We start from the raw sequence: 22,856 nt of genomic DNA, 5'->3' as shown, positions 1-22,856 counted from the left end.
CAGTTGAGACAGAATCCGGTTCCTCAAATCTTCTTCGTTTCCATGTTTGAAGTGAAATCTGTATCATTTTTCTTTTTAAGAGTAAGTCCGACACCAGAAATCAGTAATCAGTAATGGAATTGAATAATCTCTCTAAAAGGATAATAAAATCCTGTTACTCTTTACGCAATATAAAATATCTCATAATCTTGATTCAATTTTGACAAAGACATACTGTAATGACCTGTAATGTGAGAGATTCAAATCTATTTTAATTCCATGCCTTAATTATGACCTTAATAATTACCTTAATAAATAAGGAGTGTATTAATTCTCTATTTAAATTAATTTATTACATTTCTTAATTGAACCTTTTTTTCCCACAAAATATTCCACAATTTTACCTCTCCATACATGGTAAAATTATTCAAATGTAATATTTGTGAAGGGGAGACCCTCCAAACGAACTACTCACAGTTTAAGGTTCGTGTGAACCTATGGTTATCGGTTTACTGACATTTTGTAAAGACACTTTCTTTGTAAATTTAACTTATCAACATATTATGTTTCCCCTGAAGCAGTTCGCCTACCAGTTCAAACGTCCTGCTTCCATGCTGCATTTTTGCAGTTAGATTTTCTCGATTTCCTCGTATTTGGGTTCAAAACAGCTCCACGCGTCACAAATATCCACCAGTGGGCGCGCTGGTATCTGGAATAGACAATTTGTGATTTCGCAAAGCGAGACGCACACCGAAGCCTTTCTGTTCGCGTCCGTACCTGTCTGCACACGTCACTAACTACACGCTCCCGCTCTTCGGTCGACGCAAACCGGGGCGAAGAAAGCGCGGCCCTCGGTCCTCTCTGAATAATTCTATTTTTTTTTAAAACAACATGTACCGATTCAAAAAAGTAGAAGGTGCTTAAATCGAGCTGTCGTAAAGTGTCGCAAAGCAGGTGACAGCAGCTGGCGGCGCTCTGGCGCCCCGGTGAGGCGGCGCGGGCAACGACTCCCGGATCCGGGGGCCAACGAACAGACGACCCGCTGGGTAAACAAGAGGTGGATGCATCGAGAGGCAGGAATGGCAACTTCGTCGAGGGCCAACAGCGAGACATTTACACCTCGTCAAATAGGAACGCAATCGAGAGATCGACCCACTTTTCACGATTCCACGGGATTCCGCCGCGAGTGAAAATGGCTGAGTCGAATCGGGCGTTCGCTGGGTGAAGTGGAACTAGCCTCCGCGTTAGCTTAGCTCGTAGCCGTCCAGGGCCCGTTGCCTTCGATTTTGCTTCTCGGCTCTGCTCGGAACTGTGTTGTCAGTTTCACAATCTCAGCCACCGACGTCCTCGGATCTCGTTTTCCTCGTAGGCCCGCCGGGTTGCCGCTGGGATTAACGTCCCGACCAATGCTCCGTTTCAACGGTGATCGTCGTTTCCCACAGGATTTAACCTCAAATGTTACAAAGGGGGGACGGTGACACATTTTGAAAAAGGACTTAGACCCAGGTACGTGCTGTCTTTGTTGTCTTCTGTCTGGATCCGCTGTGTGTCTGGCTAGCTGGCTAGCTGTCCACTTTGGGTTTTTTTTCTTCTTCTCACCCGATTTGTCACCTTGGTAACACAAGTTAAGCTAATACATTGGATCTCTTTATATCTTCTACATCGGAGTGCTTTGGCCATTCACACCGGTTCGTCTGCTTCCCCCCTCCGGTCACTGTGTGCAGCCGAGCTGATGGTGATTGTGAAGCGTTGTAGAAACTACGCTTCGCCTCCGTTTCACGCTCGATCCCGTCAAGCCGAGTGCGTCCACGGAGCCGTGTGTTTTATTCGGGGCTGTCGGCTTGTCGGTGGTCGTCTGGCAGACGGAAAGCCCAGTGAGTCCCGTCTCAGTCGTTGCATCTCCAGTTGGTTTTTACTGTGGCCCTGTTCCTGGTGCACCGTACATTTCTGACTGCAAGCGATCACAGCAGCGGCTCCTATTTATTATTATTGTTGCTATTAGTGCGTGGGGTTCTTTATTATCGGCGTTGAGCTTTGGTGCAGGGGCATTTTGCTCCTTGTCCTCCGAGGCCCCTGATTTCATGCATGTCATTGCGCAGCTTTCTTCTGTGGCATCTGAAGGACTCCCACTTATCAGCGCCGTTTATAAAACACACACAGCGTTGTGGCTTCTTTCGAGAATCACCAACCTCATCAGACGTATTTCAAAGTTAGTTGTAGCTTCAGGTCATTCTGAAAGGAGTTGTGAATGAATGATGCTAATGCGTTGCTTGGTACGGCTTCACTTGATGGCATATCTCATTCATTATACCATGGAACATAGTGAAAATCAGTGCAACCTACGGCTGTCCAAAACGGACATTTCTGCACTGAGACTTAAATCGAGAGTCTAGCTGTGTCTTCTTAAAAGGTCTCGACTTTGCTGTGAACTGTTACCCCATATAGAATACAGTACACACATTCGTTTCATGTTTACTTTTTATGTTTTGATGAAGATACAATCCACTGGGAGGTGGACGGACCATCGGAATGTCAATGGTGCAAATGGTGATGTCTTGGAGACCAACCAAGCGTTTCTTTTCTTTAGTTGTGCCCACATAGGTGGGCTCAGCACAATATCCTCCTAAGTCAGCTGCTGGAATAGACGCTTTGTGAATTTGTTTTCTGATTATGTCATATTAAGGACTGCCGGCTTGTTGCTGTGGGCAACATCACCACGTGTCAACGGTGCATAAGCCTGGATTTCTCTCCTCACTTTCCGTAATGTTGTTAAAACAGTTAATTGGTGGGCACCACTGCAGATCTGCAACATGCATTGATGACACAAAGCTGCAATAGAGATCACCCCAAAACATTCCATCATTCCATGTAGGAACAATGTAATGTCTCTTCCTAACTTTTATAAAATAATATTTATTGTTTTCAACCATGTGCGTGAGAGGTTGTGTGTTTGCCTAAAAATACACATTCTGGTCTGCTGGATTGTTATTTGGACAAATCAATGCTCTAATTGATTTAGTATTGGCTTTATAAAGGCTGAACTACTATTACAAATCCTTGGTGTATTGAACTACGGTACTTTATAGGTTAAAACAGTGGAATTTATTTCTAACATGTAGCTTTATCACAATATCTTTCTTACATTAACAGTGAGATGACTTGAAATGTGATATATTGCCAAAAAACAAGATCAAAGAGTTTATACCCAAAACTCCCATTTTCTTAAAAGCAGCGATTGGTAACATATCAAAAGTATTCTTCGCATTAGAAGAAGCCTTCGGGTTTATTGATGGCTGACTTTTGGCTAACACGGGCGCAGAACGCCATGCCTGACCCGATGTATTTACAAAGTAACTTCTCAGCAATGCTGGAATCTGGCGTTGCTCTGGGAGACCTTACACCGCTGTGAACATTCCTCCTCTGCCACATGCTTTAAGAGTCTGTTTCTTTGGGGAGTTATTTGTTGGCGCGCACATAAATAAAGACAGAAATTTCCAAAAGTGATTGAGCCAAGACGTAAACATGAGATGGTGGAACTCCCATTTGAGATCTTTTTCCGTCCCGTCTGATTGCCGGGTTGTAGGAAATCAACAATTAGGTAAACCCATCGGTCAAACTACGTCTAATCAGCAACAGCGGGTCACTCTGTCTTAATTTGGTCTAACAAACAAATGACTGTTTGGAAGAAAAAAGAGTTTTCCCCCTGGATTGGCCACCATTAAGTACATGGTCTTAATGGTGTCATGGCCATTTCATTTTTTGTTTTTAATTCTGTGTGCTGTGGATTAATCAATGATATGCTAGTAATATATCTGTATTACAAGTTGCATTAATAATTTTATATTCTCCACAGTAAATTGTTTTCTAAAGGACTGATCTAGAAACGTTGAGTAAAGACACAAATTATCATGTCATTTAAAAAAACAAAGCTGAAATCCATAGACCATTTAAAAAATAAATGGCACACTTTGTTTTTCAGTAATCAAATACTAACTAATCAAGCCCACGGTGCTCATACTGTCACTAAAACGACAATCTGCCCTTTGGAAGCCGTGCAGCACACTGGCTCGTTGCTTCCCTAATTTCTCATTCATTTGGTTCTTATCTTTCAGTTGTTGTGAGATGCAGTGGATGGACGCTTAGGAACCGATGCGAGTGCCCTCGCCGTTTGCCCTTTGAGGACGGACCTGCCACCATGAAGAGTGAGGTGCAGCCAGAGGCCCCCAGCAGACAGGAGCACCTGAAGGACCCACTGGTGAACCCAGAGCCCATGGAGGCAACCAAGAGCTTCCCTGACAACATGGAGGTGATCGGAAAGGCAGGCGGCGACTTTGAGAGCCTGTGCGAGTCCAGGCATCGGCCCCTGAGGGACACGGAGGCACACAGGGACTCGGAACGGACCCTACCGGGACGCAGGAAAAGAAAAGGCCAACAGGCAGGGCCGTCCGACTGCTCGCTGAAGGAGGGCCACATCAGTGAGAGTTCACTGGCCCCCCAGCGTGCCAGGGTAGAACTTTTACAGCACCCCAGTGAGGATGAACACAACCACGAGTCCTCCTTTAGTGACTGTGCTTCCTCCCCTTCCTCTAGCCTGCGATTCGGGGACTCGGACACTCTCAGCTCCGAGGAGGACGCGGAGGCCGGAGCGACGGGGGGCCAACACAAGGCTCCCGCCCTGAAAACAGGAGGAGCCGCCGGAGTTGGCCTGCACCCTGTTCTGGGTCGAACTCGGGGGAATCGCTCCCACAAGTGGGTGCGGTCTGAAGCGGAGCCGGTGCTGCTGAAGCGGCCGTGTCTGAGCAGCCGGCGGAGCCTGCATAGGAAGCGCTTTGTGAAAACAACCCCCGGTGGGGGTCAGCGGACTCAGAAGCAAAAGGAGCGACTGCTGCTGCAGAGGAAGAAACGTGAAGTGATCGCACGTAGGAAGTACGCTCTTCTCCATAGCACCAGTAGCTCTAGCGAGGAGTTGAGCAGTGACTCTTCCACCCCCTCTTCTACTGAAGCAGAAGATGAGCTGTACGTCGATGTCAGCAGCACCAGCAGCCAGCCCAACAGTGCGGCTGTAGCCACAGGTAACCACCACTCTCGTTGTGCATTTATAGCGATGTGTTCTACCCAACATATCTGTTTGCTGCTTGTTGCTTTAGAAGGACTGCGTTAGCACAGCGGGATCACTATACTCATACCGCTTTGGACTATAATAGGCTACACAATCACGCAATTATGTGTAGGGAGGGTTGGATTTCTTTAATTGTATTTATATATCAATATTTATTGATAAACGGTCAAGAAAGCAACTTAAGATGATATAAAGGCTCAAAGCATTCTTTCATCGCCGGGCATGATGGTGACATGTTTTAATGGCACGAGCTATGTCTCTAGAATAGAACAGAGAAAGTGACCTGGCTTGTGTTGGAGAAGAGGTCAACGTGCGTTGTGAAACTCGTAATTGCAGCTGGACTTTTTCACACCAAAAAGGGTTGTTGTTGTGTTAATATGAATGCGTTGTGTATTTTCATTCATCAGAGTTGTAAACCATAGACTTCCAGTTCCCTTTACTGAACAATCGGACATGCATTTGCTGCAGCAGAAGGGTGAGAATGCTACTCAGTGTATGTCTGTTTACTGGAACTTAGTCAAGCGTTCTCATTGTGACTGTCAACCAGAGAAAGGGAAGTCCCCTCGCTTCCTGTCGTGAAAACATCATGATAGCTCTTGCTGGTCTCAAGGCAACACGTTTGCACATCTGCTGTAGTCCCAATTCTTTGTTTAAAAAAAAAAAAAAGCCTACTTTTTGGGAAATATCCAAACTTTGCCATGCCGTTTCCCATAAATATGCTGAACGTTCATCAGACTTTATTTTGTCTACACCTCCTAAATCCCAAACCACAGAATTCTGCTCTCATTCTCAGCAAAGCACCGCCCCGCGTGCAGAACACACGCCTAACATCCCTTTTAAAAAGCCCCGACCTTTACCCGTGTTCACGTCTCTCCCCGTGCAGCCGTTGAGCCTCGGCAGTACTCCTGCTGCTGTGGTCCCCCCTTGGGGGTGGGAGGGAGGGGGGAGAGAAAGTTAGTTGTTGGTGGGAGGCAACTGGGAGAAAACTGGGGCTCTGTTTCGCCTTTGCATGGAAACGGCAGGTCTCGCAGGGAAAACGAGGCATTTGTTTACGGCGGTGGAACGCGCAGGCGAGTGATGAAACCGCTCTTCCAGGGGTTCAGTGCTGCAGCAGGTGTGTGATGGAGCACTTTAGTCCTCCTGCACAGATCCAATCGTTCGTCACGCTGCAGATATACCTAAAGATGTCAGTTGCAAAGTATAATTGTTCAGTCTCAAGCATAATGCCCGTCTTCTTTCCCAAAACCTGGTAGCTAGTGGGACTTCAGCAGGTTGTTACATGGATGTTTTTGATATTTTTGATCCATAGTTTGATATTCAGTCGTCTTGGGTCTGGTACTAGTTCAAGTAGCACGCACAAGCTTTAAGTGAGGTGTAGCTGTATGTGTAACCTCACGGAGGCTTCAGCAGAGTGCCGGGCTGATCGTCTTGCGCAGGGTGCTAAGCAGCAGTTCCCTGGAGACAATTGGAATATAAATCACACTGGGGAGTTTTTGGAAGACACTTGCTGATGCACGAAAACACAGTACACTCTTCTGCAGCATAGAATAGTTATTGGTTGGTTAGTGTGTGCGTGTTTTACATCTACTGTTGACGTTTTAAGAGTCACAGAGGTGTTTTAACTCTAACTAAACTAAAAGACTAACAAATTGTAGCACTTAAATTGTACTTATAACGCCACTTATCTATAGCAAATTGTAAATTGGCTTATTTGAGGAAATTGCACTTGTTGTTTCTTGCTCTTGTGAGTTTGTATCCCTATGGTTGAATGCACTTATTGTAAGTCGGTTTGGATAAAAGCGTCAGCTAAATGACATGTGATGTAATGTAACTAAACATTATGTGCGTAAGTCAACAATTCTCACTTGCACTGAGAACTTGTGACGATAACTAGAAACATGAATGAGGTTCCTTGTGGGTGAAATGAATATACATGCAGGTCCTCTGGAGATGACATATTGGTGCAGGTGTATGGGGTGTAATTTGATGCATAAAAACATGGATGACATTGGTCTCGGGATACATTTGAAGATTGCTTAAAAGAAAATATGTGGTGTTTTTAGCATATATTCCCCTTTTAAAATATTGTTTAAAACACTAATCGGTATCGGTAAGTATTATAATATGAGTATTATATTTATGGTTAACATCTGTGTCTGTGTGTCTATATATATACACGTTTCCTCTAAGTGCTCGTCCCTGGAAAATCGTAGTTTCACACTAAAGTGTATTTACCACTGAGAAGACAAGCACCCTCAAGTCTCTGCATTCTGATCTCCTATTGGAGCCGTGTACTCTGAGTGAACACACCTGAGGGGGCTCTCGTGGTATTTTGCCCAGGCAGAGATAAAGTGAGATCTAGTGCACAGTGAACCAATCACAGCGTCGATTTCGGAGCCAATCCCAGCGCAAATAGAGCTGAGCTCTGATGACCTACATTTCTCCTGTTAAACTGTTGGGCCTGATGAAACTGCTTTAGCATCATGAAACTGGTGAAACGCTATGTGGCCACTTACACAACCAGCTGGGTTTTAGACTAGAAACAAACAAAAAAAAACACTGCATTAAAAAAAAAAAATGTAGGAAGTACATGTCTAAGTTGCATGAGAGTAGATGACCGCATGCACGGACTTGAATGTCTTTTCTTTCTTCTTTTTTTTTCTACTTGAAACCATCTTCAATGTTCAAAATTCCAGATGAATTGAAGAACCGTGTTATAATCCAATGAAGAGCAGTCAAATCTAGTCTGAATTTCCCGTCACTGTAATTGTATCTAGCTGCTTACTCTTACTATTCTGAGTGGTGTGTCTGTGCTCAGGGGCCCTGGATGAGGATGTGGTGGTGATTGAGGCAACTCCAGCTCCAGTGCCTGTTGTACCTGCAAGCGAGGAGATCAACGTCACCTCAACAGACAGCGAGGTGGAGATCGTCACAGTCGGAGACGGTTTCAGGTAGGCACCCCCCACCCTGCCCCCCCCCCCCGCCCGGCTTTTTCAGCACGCATTGACGAAATAGGGGTTACGGTTCATTTTCTACATCCGCTCAACTGCCCCGTCAGGTGAGCGCTCCGAAACTGGAAGAGAATCAGGGTCGGAGTTTTCTTTTCACACACATGTAGCAAACCACACGTGCCAGATGCTTTCTAAACCCCCCCCCCCCCCCCCCCCCCCTTAGTATAGCATGCAGCGGACAGGACATGAAGCTAAAACACCGACCCGTCTTTAATTGGACCGAGGCTCTCGGCGTTCTCTGAATTTGACGATGTTGGCGTCGTCTCATTCATTTAAACGCCCCCCTGTTCATTGCCCTTGATGTTCGCCATGTTCCTCTTTTCGTGGCTGGTTTGCACGGAAACGCCGTCAAAACGCCCACTCGCCGACCGACCTTGAGTCCTCCCGACAATTAGCAGCTGCATTCACACGTGGGCTCCATCAGAAATGACCCCGACTTAGTACGTTCCAGCGTGCGGGCCGACCGATTCGGACCTTTGCGTTGTCACGCAGCGCTCCACTGGGAAATGTCTGGATGGGTTCAGGGCTGCTGCGCGTGTGTGAAAGGAGCTCATGGTTCTCAGAATGAAAGAGCTGAGTGGGTGGTTTGACGGGTCCTCCGGCGCTTTGCTCATGAATTCCGTAGCTTGTATTGCCCAGAGAGACCACGTTGCGTGCCGTGTTTATAGCAACAGAGCCACATCACGCTCAATAACCATGTCGTTTCTTTATTCTTAATCATTTCTAGTCTCTAGTCTAGTCTATTTGAAAGACTACAAATAACGCTGCTTCTGTAAATGCAGGTTCGTAATTAGCCAGTGGATCTCATGTACGATTTCTAAGTTGACACGCGAGGGATTTTGGAGGGGATTAATCATACGATACGAGAGCTCAAAGAGGAATATGCCTGAGCAGCTACTTGCTCACTGGGACATCTCTGAACACGCGAACATCACTCGCTATCTGTAACTGTAACTCACACACGTTCTGTACCGCAGCAGACTGCTTATGCGCCTTATAGCACTTAGTTGAACATGAAGAAATTACGGACAATGTAAGGATTAAAACACAGTGGCTGTTTCTCTGAGAAAGGCAGAATATTTACAGTGTGAGAGCACCACATTGGGTTGGAATGCTACGGCTCGTTTAATGTTGCTGTTTCCCCGACTGTCAAAGATGTCTCGGCTCCCCGGAGAATGCGGAGATGAGCTTCCCTGAAGGGGGATGGGCAGCAGTGAGCGGGGGGTCGGGGGGGGCAGTAAAGGCCAACAGAATGAGCAATGAATGCTTTGTCGACACCGCCAGTGGTCCAATTTGTGAATGTGTGTTTGTGAGCAGTTTGTCATTATCGGAGCGATGCATTAACACAAACACACGGCTCCCATGGCTCTTTTTCTTGTAGTATTTTGAGGATGGCTCTATGTATTTTAGACCTGTTCCCCTTGATGAATTTATGTGGAAAAACCAAGTCAAATATGATGTTTACCAAACGTTCATGAGGATTGGGAGTATTTCATTTTTGTTTCAACCTTTTTAGGATTTAAACTTTTTGGTCATACAATACAGTTCAACAATAGCATCATAATGTTGAGCTCCGCTTCAACAAAAACGGAACATTCAGACTTTTCTGGAGGTGGAAGGCGTCGTATTGGACTTCGTCAGTAAGCCAACCATATGTTGTCCTGTGTAAAACAGCTGCATAGTAGTTTGTCCAGTGGTTTTATCCATGTTTGTGTGCAGCAGAGTGTCCGTCTGTAACTTGTGGTGGGCTGGAGCCGGACAGTCTTCTTTCTTTCTTTCTTTCTTCCCCAATTGCTACAGAATGTTCAATGACAGTTTTAGACCAATAGCAGCACGTTTAGGAACAGGAAGCAAAATAATTAAGACGAAACCACCATTTTTCTCCAAACCTGCTCGTCCCACTTTGATTATGCTGCATTTGAACTGATGGCAGTTAGTTGTTGTTTTTTTAGTGTCACTCTACAGTTCACTTGGAAAGCAATGCACCATGCGAGACGTAACAGGTTTTACGTTACACTGTTGGCAGATAAAAACCTTTTGGAATGCCATTTGACTTTCTGTGTCAAAAACACAGTGCCATCAGTAGATCCTTTCCATCTATGAGACAAGGGTTGTTGTGCCTGTATATGAGCTCTAAACTGGTTTTAAAGTCACATTTGCATTGAATGACTAATCCTCAAAAACAACCCATCGAACTAAAGAACTGACCAGGAGTGGAGATTAAATAGATCTGATTTTAACGTTAAACTTCTGAACTTTTTCCGTAAAGCCTCAGTCTTATTTAAATACAAGACGTTATTTTATCCATGTTGAAGGGACAGTTTTAAAATAGTTATTTCCTTGTTGATAGGGATCTGGACTCCAAACTGAAAGGCCTGCAAAGTATTTTTCTAATTCAAATGATATGTACGAATGATGGTTCGTACTTGTAATATCAGCCAGATATCTTATCAGTGCTGAGAGGTAGAAAACTAAATCCCCCGTGTCCTCAAAACGAAGACAAACCGTTGTGAATGCAAATTGTTTACCACTAGTACAGTGTTATTCTCACCTTCTATGATCTCGTTCATTTTAATTCCCAAACCAGTAGATTGCTCCATATTACTGCATGTCTCAGCCCCTCCCCCCCCTATGATCCCTGGGGCACGTGCCTCACGTCACCTTGTTTTGGCACAGCCTGTGCTTTGCCAAGCCACCCATTCCCTCAGTGTTCATGTTTACAATGTATTGTTTTCCTCCTGGCCTCACCCCCCCCTGTCCTCGAGGGATCATGGTGGTAAACAGATATTTACAAAATAATCCCAGGTCTACTTAATTAGGCGCCCCTCCCTCGTGACTCGTCCTGCTCTTTGGGATCAACCCGGAGCCGAGGAGCCCGGCCAATTAAACGCCAACGCAACCGCCATGTGCCCCTTCCTGCATACCACCCTGCGTGCTGTGTGTGTGTTTGTCTGTGCGCCGTGTGTGTGTGCATGCGTAAGGGTTCGCTTAAGCCATTTTTAAAATATGAAAGTTAATGAGCTTCCTCTTGCTCTGTTCTACTTGCATTGTGCGGCATGTCTCGCAGGAAATTGAACTGGACGCGGACGGTACGAGCGGACGGGATTCCCCCTTATCACAGACCGCAGTGAGAAAGGCATTTCCCGTGTTAAAACCATCAGAGACGTGATCAAAGCCGCACTCGCTCAGCATAAAGAGGAATAAACGCATCATCGGACCGTCCGATTCGATTTGCTTCCATAATTCCACTCATTGAGGTTTTCAGATATTTTGAAATAAAAATCATGAACACAAACATTCCCGTTTCATTAGCCGTTTCACCAATAAACTTTCTTCACACGCTACATTTGTTTTCAGTTCCCGTTTTTAAAATTGCAACACTTTATCAAGTGCAAAGTGCAAAGGCTCGACACTACGTATTTAATCAGACCAAGAGCCAGTTTAACGTTTCCAATTCACCCGACCTGCATGTTTTTGGCCCGGAGGAAACTCACGCAAACACAGGAAATAACAATTTATTGAATGACTGGATCCTTTCTCATCTTTTCCGTGTTTACTCTAATGAAGTTACTGAGCTCAACTGCAGTTCAGTTTGACCTACACGAGCCTCCGTAGCTCCGATAAAGACCGCGGTTAACAAGTCTGGGATTTTGTCACTCTGTATGCAGCATTTTCCTTCCGCCCCGCCGCGTTCTCTCCGGGAACAACAAGGAATTCCCCAAGCCACAAAGCTCCATGGCATCCGGCTTTACGGCACCCGCAAATAATAGTCCCCTGTCCCTCAGGCGCACCCCTCCTGCCTCTGATCGCCTGGCTTTACGGCACCGCGGGGGCACATGAGGACATTCCCTGGGCTCGCACTCCTGTCTCAGGGAGCAAGGGGTGGAGTGATAGGAGCCTTTGAGAGTGGAAATTAAAAGGGCAAAAAAAGAAATCGAGTTGCAGAGGATTTTGGGCGAGATGCAAGGAGACGGAAGGTGGTTGGAAGTAATGTTTATTTAGATGGAAGGGGAGGTTGTGGATGAAGCTTCATATACAAACATGCATGATTAAGAAATCTAAACTAAGCTTGATTTGCGTTTCAGTTTCAGGTGTATTTGATGTGTTCAGCAAACTGTACCGTAAGTCTGAGCAGGAATTCCTTTGAGCCCTCATGAGAGCTCCTGTTTTAAAGGTTGGTCTTAAAATTTGTATCTGGGTATGCTAAATATGCAATTTGTACAAAAATATCACACATGGTTTGATACCCAAGTAAGCTTCCCAAACTAAATAAAAACTAAAAACAAGCTTTCTCAAATGTCCACATTCACATACCACTGAACATGGATGCAAGTAATTCCATGTGCCTTGTAACAGCGGGCTTTGTCCTGTAAATGAGCTTGACAGTCTGGGAAATACTTCATTGAGCAGCGGGAATACTCCAAGTTCCTCAACTGCAGTGGGCTGTCATTTCTTGTGTTTCCATGTCTGTATGTTGATGGAAAAATTCTCCAGTTTTATGTTTGCTAACAGGAGACGGGGTTGACACACACACACACACATACACAAGTCATGCGTCAAGGCTGCGCAAAGGTTTTCTTTTCCATCACCAACTTGTATACTGGGATCAACAGGGCGGCTTTGCGCATGTACGCGGGCCGTCATGGTCTTTCTCTTGAGACCTGCATCTGATCGTCCCGAGACACCGAGTGGCCCTCTGGACACCGGACACGCGGCACACCGATTTCATATCCTGAGTGGTCATCTTATACACGCAACTTATTGTGTTGTCTTGAGTCTTGTGTTGTTTTGTCCAACGCCCCTTTCTGATCATGACATTATTGCAGTTTTTCCAACAATGTGCACAGGTCTCGCTCAGCCGGGGGTCTCGGCAGGATTTGGGCTAATAGCTGCTCCCAGAATCGTCTCCAGGAGCCACGTGGACGCAACCGACTCTCCACCGTCATCCAGCCACTGCGGCAGAATGCCGGGGAGGTGGTGGATCTCACTGTCGATGAAGATGGTAAGGCTATAAATGGTGAACCATCCTTCACCGTTGTCCTTTTTAGTGTCTGTTCCAACAACAACTATGCAGTTTTACCACAGGTCTCAGTTTTCAAGCCATCTGCCGGCATGTTGCCTCGTTATATTTTACTCTTCTTTTGTTACTTCCAAAGTTATCTGTGGTATTGACGTTGAATTCATACAGTTCTCATAATATCCATTTTCTCCAGCTTGCAATTTGCACATGCACGCATGCGCATGTGGACGTACTTTATTTGTTTTTACTCTTTTTATGGTTCTTGTGATATTTAATCATCAACACTATTGTCAGTGTAATTTTGTTGGCATACTGCTGCTGTAACATGAGCATTAACCGCCGGGATGAATGAAGTATTCATTCATCTTCGATCTAAAATTGTGCCAACAATAACAGTGAGAAATAAAAGTTCAAGATGAGAATAACTTTCAATTTATACTCTTGCGTGTTCATCAATTAATCACTAAGAATACAAATTAAGATTTTGTTCATCATTAATCACCTTATTTTAATTTATATGAAACCAAAGGCTTGTGTGACTCCCTTTATCACCCGACGCCCATGACATATTAGAAATGTTGGAGCAGTGAGTATTTGCATTTTGTAGGGGTAAGAGGAAATTAATTTGAATGTAATATGAACAGCAGTTCCAGTGTGCTCAGTAGAATGCTAACGAGTCTGCTTCTCTCTACAAGTACACATGCTACAGTGCACACACTTTTAAAACTACACACAACAATTGGTACTTGTAAATGGTGTCATTTGGAATTAATACGGCTTTAATAGCAAGACGTATGGAAAACCACTATATGCACGCAACCAGATACCGACCCCTCTCCATCCAGTGAAAAATGAAAGCTAAATGTGATGGAAAGCGGTTGAGCGCTCTTTAATGACTACCTCTTAACTGCATTGGCTGCTGAAGTGATCGCTGTAGCACCTCATTTTCTAAGCCATTGCCTTCCTCTTTTTCTCTACAGATCTCTCTGTTGTGCCAACAACCTCTGGCAGCATTCAACCACAAACAATCAGGTCATCCTCTTCATCATCTTCTCATCATGCCTCTACCTCAGAGTTCCATGATGCCCCAGGACCTTCCACTAGCTGCCCAGGCTCAATACCTGAAAGTATGCACACACAGAGGGCCAGCGTCTCTGCCCGCACTGCTGCAGAGGGTAAGATGGGACACTGTGCGTTGACACTAGCTGCTCGAGACTTTTCAGCTGTGCGGAAGCTGGGGTCTGAAATGACCTCCTTTTCAGCTGTGGATATTTCTGAAATGTTTATACATCAAAGTGTGAAATAGTCTATATGTTCTAGTACTGTGGTGCCTTTAGTTCACCTGTATTTCTCTTCTTATATCCTGCAGTTGCATTCTATACCTTTTTTTTATTTTTTATATCTTACTCTAATCAGATGACGGCAGACCGGGTCTGACTGGTGCAGCGGGAGAAAACACTGGCACGGCCATGCCCAGACTGCCGTCCTGCTGCCAGCAGCACTCCCCGTGTGGAGGGCCCTCCCCGGGTCACCTGTCCCTGAGCCACTCCCATTCAAGCTGCCTGCAGGTGTCGTCCTCCCAGCATACCAGTGGCTCGCAGCACGGCCACAGCCACAGCAACGCGCACCACTTCATCCACCACGTCCATCACCCGGCCCCACAGCCCCCGGGAACCCTGCCTTTCAAAGAGCCGAGCTGCCCCGTGGAGCGACCCACGGCTCTGCCTGCATCCTGTGCTGGAGTGAGCAGCAGCAGCAACAACAACAGCAGCAGCAGCAACACAGCCCACTACCATGACCAGGTACGCCCGGCTGCATTCAGTAACAACTAGCTGTCGATCGTAAAGGTGAGCTGGGACACTGTCTCCCCGATGAGGGCCACGTCTCTCGGTGGTGTTGTTGCCTTAATAAAGGTAAAAAAAGGTGTGTACTCGTTGTGTACGTTACATCCATTATGAATATATTCAACTTTTTTATAGCAAATATTTAAGTAGTGTATTAAACACAAAATATTATCATACTATGACGAACATGAATAATGTTAATAAAATGGGAAAGTTAACATTTTAATTATTAAAATGGTCTTCGTGGTTTTAAAACTTTGCCATCATCCTCCGTCAGATGTAAGATCTATCTTGAAAGAGCATTTAGCAGGAAGCTGAGAGCTCACATATGGGTTCCCCATATACATATGTATTATAGTGCTGGTTATGTTAATGCGTTAGCATGGCCAGAACTGAAATATTCCATATTATCGTGACACAAGAAATATTTTAACTGCTACTTGGTTTCGGGAACACTGCTGTTCAAAATCACCTTATTTGTACCGTACGTGTTTGCATGAAATAAAAATGCACAATACACTACTTTTTAATTAATTATTGAATCTGGCAGTTTCTGGCAATTAAAAATGGCATTTGCACATTTTGCACAAATGTATTCACTCGAAGAGCAATTTGTAACACAGCGAGTTCTTCATGATAGTTTATGATTTGACTTCTGTGACACCACGAGAGAAGTTCATCCCTCTTCTTTCTATTACATCTCACCCACCTTTTCTTCCACAGCAAACACTGCCAGTGGACCTGAGTAACAGCGGTGTTCGGGGCGCTGGAAACAATGGGGCTAGTTTCCATGGCAGCACCTCGGCCTTTGACCCTTGCTGCCCAGGCTCCACCTCCCGGCCTCCTGCTTTCGTTTCCCAGGCCACCCCTGGGCCCAGTCAGCCAGCTGTGGTGGAATCTTTCAGCTCCTCCATGGTGGCTCAGCCTCAGCCGCAAACACAACCGCAGCCCTGCAGGCATTACATGCACCCTTCCTGTGAGTAGAGAGAGATATATATATAATATATATATTCTTCCCATTTTTCAGGGCACAAAGTCCAAAATCAGACTATAGTTAATCTTTGCGTCAATCTTAATAAATGTAAAACAAAGAGGTGAAAAAAAGAAAGTATGTATGTATATACGTACATACATACATATGGACCATATAAACATACATGCACTAAACCGGAGACCATGCCAGTGGGCTTGGAAGACAACTGCGCTTCTAACACCTAATGCTAATAATAATTAACAGAGCCTGGTGGTTAATGTGCCGCGTGCTGTGGGAGCTGCACTAGGAGTAAATTGATGATTCCACTCAGAACGGCTCAGCATGGAGAGTGAAGCTGAGTGACGAGGCTCTCTGGTGGGGGAGTCGGAAGAGAGTGAGACGCTGCTGGTGCTCCACGCACACTTCTCTCATGCTTGCATCTCCTCCTCGTTGTACCGCTGCTTTGATAAATCGCACGGAAGGCTGCAGAAAGATGAGCTACAACAATAGATAGAAATTAATATGAATTAAGTGGATGCCTCATTAGTGAATTTTTGTCGTTGCAAGAGAACAGAGGCAACGTCTCGATGCAATGAGCTGAGATGTTGGTCTTTTTGCATGAGGTTAAATGTATAACTCATGTTTTTTTATTTTTTATTTGCTTAAATAGCAAGTACATGTGTAGTCTGATTGTCCAAGAAAAAACAAGCCACCTTGTTCGGACTGTTTCTTGATCAAAGTGAATATTACCCATGTTGTGCCGTGTTGTTACGAGTCAATGCCACATGCACCTTTGTTCTGTTCCTTCAGCATGAATGGACTCAGTACTACATTCTGGGAAAGTTATTGGATTTGGTCTTCGTTTACAATAACAAAAATATGAAGTATTGTTCTTTCTCCTTTTCTCTTTCCTCAAACCCAGATGGCTCTCTGGCACGCTCGCTGCATCATCAGCCCTCCTCCGCCTGTCCTCATTCCCATGGAAACCCCCAACTTACACCTCAGCCCGCTGCGCAAGGCGAATACGTTATTCCCCACACCGTCACCTTCCACCCGCCGCTGCCTTCCCACCCTGCCGTGCCCCCCGCCCCTCCCCCGCCTCTGTCCAACCACCACCTCTCCAGCTCGAGTGCCCCACTGGGCCAGCACCTGCCTACGGACCACCAGACCCTGCCGCACCACATGCCGGCCCTGGGGGCCTCGGTGCAGAGACTCCATCAGCACGAGATCCTGCAGAGGATGGAGGTCCAGAGGCACCGGATGATGCAGCACCCGACGTGCGTACAGCCGTCACCCGGCCGCCGTTTCTCCCGCTGCAGTTTTCATATTGGCCGCCACGCGTTAACCTTTACTTTCTCCGGCCCATGCAGACGAGCACACGAGCGGCCGCCCCCACACCCCCACAGAATGCACCCCAACTACGGACATGGACACCACATCCATGTGCCACAGACCATGTCTTCCCACCCTCGCCAGCCTGAGCAGCGGACAGCATGGTCAGTAAGAGGCAACGGGATTTGGCAGATGGCTCGTTTTTAGATTAATGCCAGCTCAAATCAAAGCTTAAGACTCATTTTAAATTCTGACTCTGTTCCTTGGTTTTTATGTCTGGTCCGCCCAGAGAAAGTTTTGATGTAATGAAGAGTAACGTGTTTGTGTTTGTCAACAGGGAGCTTGGCATCGAGGCCGGGGTGACTGTGGCTCCGTACCCTTCAGGGCACCTGCACTCCCACTTGCCCCACTACCACCCTCCCCCCAGACTGCACCACTTCCCCATCCCCTTCATGGTGAGACAAAGCTTCCCAACAAATGCATACATTTGCATAATTGAGAAAGAATCACTTTTATATAAACCCTGTCTTAGATTAATGGTGTTGGCCGCTTGTTCATAACATCCGTTATTTCAAGGTTTGGTTAACCACATGAATAATGCAGTAGCAATTAATAGCAGCTCATCAGGCATTTCAAGTGCACACTCAACAAATCCACGAGCATGTAGTAGAGAGTTCCATGATGTTATTGTATTTTTTTAACTTGGTCACCCTCGGATAAAGCAACGCTAGTTTTCTCCCACAATCAGTTCTCCTCTGTAGGGTCGAGGCAGGTGCACATTGAGTCTGGCTGCGGTTTTCCAAATGCTTTGAGCATGTCCGCCCTTCATCACAGCACGCATGCGCAAACTTGGAAGCATAGAAACATGAAACCAAAAGCATATGCAGTTGAATTAGATTTAGAGTCTCAGCAGAGTTCATTAGTTTTCATTTGTGTACATCTATGACCTTCATCATTGTATGTTTGCCATGTGAGCACTTTCAAAGAAACTGGAAACTGATTAAAAGTGAAATACAATTTTAAGAACTGCCGCTGCCACAGACAGGGTAGTTTAACTTAAATAATTCCCTTTTTATATAAAGTCTGTCTTGGATTAATGGTGTTGGCCCCTTTATTAATTATATCAGTTATTTCAAGGATGGTTTGGTCTCTATTTAATATGCTATGATCTATGTTGTTATGGTAAGACTATATCAAAAGGCAGTCCGTTCATATCGGTTCTAATCTGCAACTGGCCCCGGCTTGTCGAGCTTTATAGTGAGTTTCAGCTCGTTGTTTAGCTGTCCAGCACTCTGCTTTACTGCTTTGGTTCACCTTCGCGTTCTCATGGCATCAATTTACACCACAAGCTATTTAGCACCAAAAAGCAGACGAACATGATTAGCAAATAGCTGGAGATCATCGTGGAGCATTTAGCAACTAAAGAGTCGTATATATTTCCCCCAGAAGATGGAAAAGGAGAATACCGGACAGTAAATCAGGTGTTTAGAATAACAACTCCAAATGAATGTTGATGTTGCTCTGCTGGATGTTTAACTAAAACTCTTTAAGAAGCAAGTTCACCGTATCAACATAAAAGATGATGACGTGACAAAGTGGTAAAGTGAGCTTTTTTAAATGCAGGGTTAGTGTTGTTCGCTGAACGCCGCTACGGCATTGCATTGCGTCAAACAACGCAGCCTCTAATGGATTATTACACATATTAAACCCTCACCAGGGGAGTAAATAAAAGTAAGGTCTGTGCATGCATATTTCTTTCTTTAATCCCTCACAGCACACTGGCATATCTGAAGTGACCTACCCGCACATTCGGTACATCTCATCTAGAATGACTGGCTTTGGAAGAACCTATGAGGTGAGGACTCCTTTTATTGATTTATTTATTATTTAACAAACAATTTAAACTCGCTCAGGCACTGGGTTCAACCACTCAATCTAATGGGGTTTATTGAATGTAAAGCCAACCTTTTTAGTCAAAAATAAAGATCAACGAAGAAACCAATCTGCCTGCCATGTGCCGCTGTTTCGTGCACCATCGTGCCCTACAGAGGAGGAATTGTAACCGACCGAGCCAACGTGTCCGTCTGTTCATCCTTTTCATAGCGGTTTGTTTCTACTGCATCCATTCAGGACCTGCTGCATTTAGAGGAACGATTGGGGACCGTGAACCGAGGAGCCTCTCAGGGAACCATAGAGAGGTGCACTTACCCACACAAGTACAAGAAGGTGAGGACCAATGACTGTGTAGATGTGTATATATATATATTGTGTATTGGATTTTGCAGATACTGTCTATAGTTGTGCTTGTCTGTTACAGTTTATTCTGGGACAGAGTGCGCAGTGGTCTTTTGTGCTCATTGCAAACGTCTGCTGTTTAAGCAAAATACTGTAGTGTGTTCTAGATTGCAGCTGTGAAGACATTGTTGAGGAAAAGTTCCCATAGAGGTTTCCAAATGCAATCTAACACCCTGCCACCCAATACAGAAGGTGTTGGAGAGAGACATTGACCAAGAGTTAACCCCTGAAGCTTGGGCATCTATTGGGAAAAATATGCACGCAACCCCAGAATCGGTGAGAAATAATGAACAAATCAATTTGGAAACATGTCTCTGCTCACATGTACAGTAGATGTCAGTATTAGTCTTGGGGGCCAGGGAATTCGGCTCTAGCGTAACTTTGATTTAGATGATTTATATTTGTTTAGCACAGAGACCACAGATAAAAAAATGTTGGTTTTCATGACAAAATGACCAAACTCTGTCTCTAAAGGAATTGGTTTCTTTGTTGAAATGAAATGTTTGTTCTCCAGTATAGTTTTATTAAAACGTAATATGTACTTGTGATGTGACCAGTCTTTATATTGAGCAGTTTAAATGTCAGAGTGGATTCATTACTATCATTATTATCATTAACCATATATAACGTGTCTGCTGAGGCATCTTTACCGATTGATGCTTCAAAGTCACGTTTCCAAACGTTCCTCACAAACAGAGAAAGCTGCATATTAAGCAAGACGAAGATGAAGGGGCAGATGAAGACACGGAGGAGAAATGCACCATCTGTCTGTCAATACTGGAGGAAGGGGAGGACGTCAGGTAAACGGCTCTCCGCCTCGTGTGTTTGATTACGCTTTTAGGGGCGGGACATGTGGGATGGCAAGTGTAATTACTCCAATCGGCCTCAGTCTCTGGAGGTATTTATTCTGTCAAAGCTAAAGGTATAGCAATCAACAAAAAAACCTTGAGTGCCTCGCGTTACCAGCCTCACGCAACTGCCTCTGGACACTCGGGATCTTTCTGCCCCCTGTTGGTATGAAAAGGGATGTGACACGTTTATATCGTCTTTTATCCTTCACGTATCGCATTTCAATGATTTAGTTTTTCTAAAAAAGATGAGGTTGGAAATATTTATTACTTTATTGACTACAAATCACAGAAAATGTTTCTGTTCCTATATAAAGAAGTACATGAATACATTCTTTGTCATAGGTTTGTGACAAATTTTGATTAAAAATTAGCATTTTATTGGGGTCCATTTTTGATCATTGATTTGAGTTTCTACAGTCGCAGGATAGTGTACGTGGGATTGATCAAAATAAGCCACAAAGCCCATCGTCGTAATGACAGTGAAGAAACATGTCATCCTGCAATGATGGGCTAAAAAACATTTTCCTAGACAACAATGGCGCTTTAGAGAAGCATGATGTGTTAGTGCGATGAAGTCATTGTTGGTTTTCTGCTGTTTCCCCTCCAGACGCCTACCATGTATGCACCTCTTCCATCAGCTGTGTGTGGATCAGTGGCTCCTCACCAATAAGAAGTGCCCCATCTGCAGAGTGGACATTGAGGCGCAGCTGTCTGCTGAGAGTTGATGCTGTTTTTCTAACCAACCCTTTTTTGTTGAAGATTTATTTTGAGATCATATTCATTTTCTCTTCAGTACTGCAGTCAACCAAAGATGGCATGAATGACCTGCGCGGCTCTACTACGAGAAAATGAAAGAAAACACCTGACAAAAAAGCATTGAGCATAGAGTGCCAGCTATTACATATTACTACAAGAGCTAGAATTTTCCATTAAGGGTTTAAGATTTTATTGTATTTATAAAGCTTTTATGTAGCTTTTGATTGTTTTCTCAAGTGTCATTTATTTTTTTCTCTGCATGTTTCCTTGCAATGCATTTCTTTGCACATGACAAAACGTTGGCTCGTCACGGCCTGACAACTCGCAGGTGAGGATAGCTGCTCTAGTAAAGATGCATTTGTGTAAACCTAATGCCTTGCTTTACTAGAATGTTACCCTCCAGTAAAAAAAAACAAAAAAACATTGCAGGAATCATTTTTACCAATCATTGTATTGATTAGTTTGTTTAGAAGATGTGGATTGTTAGTGAAAGATGTTTTTTAAGTAAAATCAAGACATTCCTAACTAGGGAAATATGTTAACAGATCAGCTGCTGTATTAGTGCACACCCAGTATTTCTAGAGTGGAAATAAACTCCGATGTTCACCTCACTTCCCAGAATATGCACATGCTTTGCTACGATGACACCTCCCTCCCCAGCGCTTTCATTTGACAAAACATTGTTATCACCATTATCTGTATTTTTGAGAACAAGAAAAAGTGTGTCACATCCCTTCTTGACTGTTCCTTCTAAACTGAGCGACTTGTGGGAGCGGCTGTGAATCTTTTCTTCTGATTATTTTTGTGGGGGGGGGCTGCCGACTGGCCTGTGACGATTAACTATGTTTCTGTAAGATGATCTCAGGTCTACATGTGTGTAAGACATTTCACATGAGCCTGCAGCCTTGGGATCATTTGGTCAATTTGATACCGGCAGTGGCGTTGAATTTAAATTTGTGTCTGTGCGCGCGCGTGCGGGGAAATACTCAGCTCAATTTGGAATAATTCTCTACTGCTTGTTCTCACACTTAAAACCATTTTATCCTCCCTCCCTTTTGTCTCTCCGTAGTTGAGCTGCGGCGTCTTTTTTGGCTGCTGCTGCTGAAAGGAAAACACTAATACTGTTGATTAACTTACTCGCATAGACTTGCACAAGAGAGAAAAGGGCAGGAGAATAGTTGTGACTATAACTGAGTCCATGTGTTTCCACTCTGATGAATATTTAAAAAGACAAAAAAAGATATTTTGAATTGAGTGTTGAAATGCAGTACTTAAAGCAGGTATCCATGCCGGAATACAGCACCAGGATCATATTCGGTGGGATTTATATTAGTTTAAAAGATAATAATAAACTTGGATAACTCTTAATTGAGTCTTTTCTCTGGTGTCCTGTTTGAGTGAATGTTGGGTTCTTGATGGACGATCATGAGAACACTTCAACACATTGGAATCAGTTTAAAGATACAAATGAGCTTTGTCTAAATAAGGGCTGTAAATGATCAGAGTCATTACATTTTTAAGAGTTACCCGTGAGAGAAAAATAGAGTTTACACTTATTTTGTAGAATATTATTCTTTTTTCTCAGTTGTACTTTTTAAGACTCAATTTCAGTTCCAGTCTTTGTTAACATGTATGTATTTTCATTATAAAATGATCCATTTGGAAGCAGGATTTAA

General features: G+C 44.4%; 1 protein-coding gene across 4 annotated transcripts; it reads left to right on the top strand.

The window, feature by feature from the left end:
- Positions 1-699: 699 nt before the first annotated feature.
- Positions 700-22,548, top strand: rnf111 (ring finger protein 111). 4 transcript variants are annotated; one of them, XM_078084823.1, is made up of 15 exons: positions 700-1,485; positions 4,092-5,051; positions 7,917-8,049; positions 12,936-13,111; positions 14,110-14,304; positions 14,546-14,931; positions 15,697-15,949; positions 16,869-17,223; positions 17,317-17,442; positions 17,616-17,733; positions 19,053-19,133; positions 19,409-19,504; positions 19,763-19,849; positions 20,270-20,373; positions 21,032-22,548. In XM_078084823.1, exons 2-15 carry the CDS (start codon positions 4,175-4,177, stop codon positions 21,147-21,149), a joined length of 3,105 nt encoding a protein of 1,034 aa, XP_077940949.1. In that variant the 5' UTR covers positions 700-1,485; positions 4,092-4,174; the 3' UTR covers positions 21,150-22,548. The 4 variants fall into 4 exon arrangements, with proteins under 4 accessions (XP_077940949.1, XP_077940951.1, XP_040025234.2 ...); XM_040169300.2 differs by having other exon boundaries at positions 741-1,485; positions 12,957-13,111; XM_078084825.1 differs by lacking the exon at positions 19,763-19,849.
- The last annotated feature ends 308 nt before the right edge of the window (positions 22,549-22,856 follow it).

This window comes from Gasterosteus aculeatus, chromosome 12 (assembly GCF_964276395.1).
Source record: "Gasterosteus aculeatus chromosome 12, fGasAcu3.hap1.1, whole genome shotgun sequence".
Lineage (NCBI taxonomy): Eukaryota > Metazoa > Chordata > Actinopteri > Perciformes > Gasterosteidae > Gasterosteus > Gasterosteus aculeatus.
The sequence above is the reverse complement of the archived record's forward strand: the minus strand, read 5'-3'. Positions and strand labels throughout refer to the sequence as shown.